This window comes from Alosa pseudoharengus, unplaced genomic scaffold (assembly GCF_046254945.1).
Source record: "Alosa pseudoharengus isolate Yale_2024_CS ecotype anadromous, Long Island Sound unplaced genomic scaffold, YU_APseudo_1.1 YU_APseudo_1.1_scf_3, whole genome shotgun sequence".
Classification (NCBI taxonomy): Eukaryota; Metazoa; Chordata; class Actinopteri; order Clupeiformes; family Clupeidae; genus Alosa; species Alosa pseudoharengus.
The window spans coordinates 36,576,272-36,581,271 of NW_027468718.1; the positions used below are offsets into that span (position 1 = coordinate 36,576,272).

At 44.8% G+C, this 5,000-nt stretch overlaps 1 protein-coding gene across 10 annotated transcripts in view; it reads left to right on the plus strand.

Annotated features, from left to right (window-relative positions):
• Positions 1 to 5,000, plus strand: part of clasp1a (cytoplasmic linker associated protein 1a) — a 145,767-nt gene that overhangs the window by 74,117 nt on the left and 66,650 nt on the right. For all 10 annotated transcript variants that reach the window (XM_076264172.1, XM_076264176.1, XM_076264175.1 and 7 more), the window contains one exon: positions 3,204 to 3,344. In XM_076264172.1, the coding sequence (XP_076120287.1) occupies positions 3,204 to 3,344 (141 nt within the window). The remainder of the gene's footprint in view (positions 1 to 3,203; positions 3,345 to 5,000) is intronic.

The window sequence follows — 5,000 nt, forward strand, 5'->3', positions numbered from 1 at the left end:
TTCCCCATCTCTCTCTCCCCCTCCCACCTCTACCCCATCTCTCTCTCTCTCTTTTCTCTCTCTCCCATCTCTACCCCCATCTCTCTGTCTCTTCTCTCTCTCCTCTACCCCCATCTCTCTCTCTCTTCTTTCTCTCTCCCTCCTCTACCCCATCTCTCTCTCTCTTCTTCTCTCTCTCTCTCTCTCCCTCCTCTACCCCATCTCTCTCTCTCTTCTTCTCTCTCTCTCCTTCCTCTACCCCCATCTCTCTCTCTCTTCTCTCTCTCTCTTCTTTCTCTCTCCCTCCTCTACCCCCATCTCTCTCTCTCTCCCTCCTCTACCCCCATCTCTCTCTCTTCTTCTCTCTCTCTCTCTCTCCCTCCTCTACCCCCATCTCTCTCTCTTCTTCTCTCTCTCTCTCTCTCCCTCCTCTACCCCCATCTCTCGTTCTCGTTCTCTATTGCCCCGTGTTATTCCCCTCGTGCCTCCAGCATAACGGAGCTCAATGTAAATCAGAGTGACAGTGCTGAAGAAGACGAGCCCTCTCCTCTTCCTCCCACGCTCACACAGTCAGCTGAGGGCCCTTGGCTCTCACCCATAGTGACCATGGAAAGAGCCCTGCTCTATTCACCACACTCCGCTTCAGCTGCTGGAAATTGTTACTAGAATTCTGTTCTCATGGTACATCATCTTAATAATGTACATAACAAGATACTAAGTCCCTCTGTATGTAGTAAGCCTCAGGTGCAATGTAGTTCATTAGTAATTCATCTGCGCTGTGTGATTTCTGTTACTCATATTAGTGCATATTAGTGAGCCAACAATGGGCGTTGCCATGACACTTCAGTATTCAGTTTTTCTATTCCGGTTTTCTATTTCCGGCCGAAGCTGCGTTATATTGATTTTTGTGCGTCATGTGAGCCATGTAAAAGTAAACTTATATTTTTTCTATCTGTCATATATTGTATAGCATATCCATATTGAGTGCAGATTTGTCAACATTTGGGAAGAAATATAAGTTGAAGCATGTTCCAGTTAGCCTGCTGAGACTGCACTAAGCTATTATGCAAACAGAAAGGGCAGAAGATGAAAGCCGGATGGAAGTAGGATTTCACAAGTAATGGCCTCCTTACACCAAACACCTTTGACAAGATTTGGGAAAGATTCTTGAAAGATTGGAGTCTTTTGAGGAAAGCTTGAATGGGGGGCATTAGTTAAAAGACTACAATCTTTCAAGAATCTTTCCCAAATCTTGTCAAAGTTGTTTGGTGTAAGGTGGCTATAAGGTGGATAGATTGTGTGATGAGAGATGGTTTTTCCTTCTTTTGGTTATGCCTGAGTGTGGACACTGTTCCTGTTGAAACGTTTAATAACTCGACATGCACCAACAATTTGCGCCCTTTGGTAGTCTGAAAGGGCACACATTTTGACTTAAATTTGCTACTTAAATTTTAAACACGCAGATTAGACAAGTCACTAGCTAGGGAGCATCACTCTTAACTCAAACCAGTATACAGTATACTGATTTAAGTTAAGAGTGATGCTCCCTTAGCTAGATACAATTATAGGTTCTACTCGGCAGATAGAAGTGTTTGCTGTTGTCGTGGTGATCTCCTGATCTTTTGGGTCGCACCCTCGTGGAGCTGTTGGGGGTGGAGTCATGGGCATTGATCTCCAAGGCCTAATGCAGTTTGATAAAGGTGACATCACTGTTGTGTCAGGAGTCCCAGAGGGTGAGTGAAATTCCCGGAATCTCCTGATTGTGCTCAGAGTGATGATGAGTGTACACACACACACACACACACACACACACACACACACACACACACACACACACACACACACACACACACACACACAAACACACACAACAGATTGACAGCTTAGCTCAGGAGAGCTTTGTTTGGCTCCCTCCCTCCCCTTGCCCTGTCCTCTCTCACACACACCCTCACACATACGCTCTCTGAGTCTCTCACACACACACACACACACACACACACACACACACACACACAGGCGCTCACAGCCCCCGTGGCAGCGGCGCTGGTGTTGACCGTGTGGTGAGCTGTGGTGGTCACAGCTGGGCGGGCGAGGCAGAGGAGCGGAGAGCATGCTGAGGAAGCTGGTGTGCAAACGGATCTGTGCCCGTAAGACGCTAACGCTAATGCTAGCTCCAGCTTCTCTTGACCTCTCCTCCACTAGCTCTCCTTCAGTCTTCTCCTCCCTCTTTTCTCTCTCTCCCTCTCTCTCTCGCTCACTTTAATCTGTTTCCCTTTCTCCTTTCTCTTCTTCTTCACCTCTCTTGATTTTTCCTCCTTTTATCAATCCTTTGTCAGATTATTCTCTACTCTCTCTCTCTCTCTCTCGCTCTATCTATCTAGTGGTGCCTGTAACTCTCAGCAGGTCTCCTGATGGCAGTTCCAGCTCTAATGGTGTGTGTGTGGTTCTCTGTGCCGGAGCGCGTAGTCGTAAATCTGAAATACGTGACCCTTCTTTAGAGTCTTTATTACATTTCTTAGTCACTGGAGAGTGGATTGTTGCAAGATCGTCATCGTGGATGGCTTGTGAAAGTATTTTATTGTGCATGTTGGAATGGATATCTTTGTCCATTGTCTGTCTGTTGTTCTTGTGCATGTGTTTGTTTGCTGAATGCCATGTTGTTGGTTGCGCAATACTGGTCAGATCAGATGGTCAAGTGCTAAGCCACAGATCTAGGTAGGCAATGATGGGCAGAGTGCCCAGTAGCAATCAATAGCCACTGTAGGGGACATGGGACTAGTGCGTTTGAAAACAGTAGATGAGCAGGGGATGGTCAGCCACTTATTTTTGTGTGTGTGTTTCATATATTATACAGGAATGATTGTTGCTGAAGAGTCAAGTGTTTGTGGTTTTTCTATGGGTGGTATAATTAAGCACTATGGTACGAGTAAGAGTGAGTGGGGCTGGGGAATGGTATACTCATGGCTGTGCTCCGGCTGTGCTCCGGCTATAGGCATGAGGCCGGAGGCTGTTTGTAATTTCTCTGGTTTAACATAAAACACCCTGAAAAATTTCACTGAAAAACTTCCTTGATATTACTGGCTCTGGTCCCTGGGAGTCCAGCCACTTAAAAACAAAAACTGGCTCCTTGGCATTATAGAAAAGTAATTTGTATGTATGTATGTGGATGCAGGGCACATGGATGCAGTGCTAAGAGTGTGTGTGTTTGTTTGTGTCTCCTGCAGATAAGAACTTTGATGATGAAGACTCTGTGGACGGGGGCCGGTCCTCCTCGTCTTCCTCGTCCAGAGGCCCACCCAGCGGCCGCAGGGGCGGAGCCATGGGCTCCATGCGAAGGCCCAGCTCTGCGTCGTCTAAGGGACCAGGTAAGGCCACATCACGTTTCACCTTAACCACCAGTAGTTCTCCTCAAGCAGTTTTGAGCTTGTGAAATCTGATCACATTCATTGTAATGTTGCTATAAGAGGCACCTGAAATTCACCTGCAGTATTCCCAAACCTCTGATTTTGTAGGTGTTAATGGGAAGACTGCAATATTCCCAAACGTCTGATTCTGTATGTGTTAATGGGAGGACTGCAATAAGATTTTAATGTCCTACTGTTCACAAAACTAATCTCTAGGAGGAAACAGATTTTAAGTCACGCCGCTTCATGATGGGGAAATTTAAATGACGGCAGAAATAAATACATTTTTGTTCAATTTGAATTTTTTGATTTTCCAGTCAAAGTTTGAAAATGGAATCATACCCACTGCATGCCACACACACTCACACACACACACACACACACTCACACACACACACACACACAAACACACACACACACACACACTCTCTCCATCTCCCCCTCCTCTTTCACTGAGGCCACTATATATATATATATATATATACTAGCTGAATTTCACGTGTGTGGTTCTTATCTTGCTGAGAGCATGGGTGCGTGTACTGAGTGACCTCTGGGTGGGTGAATGGGGATTATTGATGGTCCTCCCATGAACACTTTGCGGTCAGCTCTGTGATGTTGCGTAACAGCGGGATATGGCAGTGGGCAACCTGTTGTGTGCACAGTGGGAATACATCTGTATAAAAGTCACACTCAAAAGGGGTTGAGGAATTGGGGGGGGTCTCCACTGACTTTTTATTGCGAAAAGATGTTTCCATGGTATCTAAGATTTCTAGCAACAACAAAAAAAGGAGTTTTTTTAAAAAGCAGGAAGTATTTAGAGGATGCTCAAAAGGTGCCTGAAAGCTGAATTGAATTGGGTTAGCTAAATTGCCCATGACCAATTGAATGTGGATCACCGTTCAAAGCAAATTAGCGCTGCACTGTGTGACGACAAGGTCAACCAACATGAGAGAGTCAGTTTCCGGGGTAACGTACAGTATTTCCTGAGAAATTATCTTTTAAAAAGGACTTATCAAATAAGCCTACAGGCTCAAAGCTACTGTTGTGGTATGCAACAAGCACAGGTTAGTTTTTGGTTGACCTTCATTGAATTGATTCTCACCTATCAATCTTCAGAGTTAAGTGCACAGTTATAGGTCATAGGGAATAGCATAGCTAAAACACAAGCGCTCAAGTATGTACCTGCTACCTCTAATTAAGTATGTACCTGACATGTGCTACCTCTAATTAAGTATGTACCTGACATGTGCTACCTCTAATTAAGTATGTACCTGACATGTACTACCTCTAATTAATGGGAAACTTGGTAAGATTAGCTATATTCCCCCCTCTGCTGGAGAAGTTCTGCATTATGCTATTTCAAACTGTGGAAAAAGGTAACAATAAAGCACATGGATTTGTTTACAAGCTAGCGAAAGAGTTAGCATAAGTTCGGCAGAACAATATGGATGGTACAAGGTAAGAAACACAATTTAAAACTAGTTTCTTGTTTCTCACTTCTCTTACCGGGACAGTAGTCCCAAAGTTGCAAGGTTGGTTTTCCGCCTGGGGATGCTAGGGGGAGTGAGGAAAGTCATTTTCACTGGAACAGAGCATTTAACCATCTAAATGATTTCT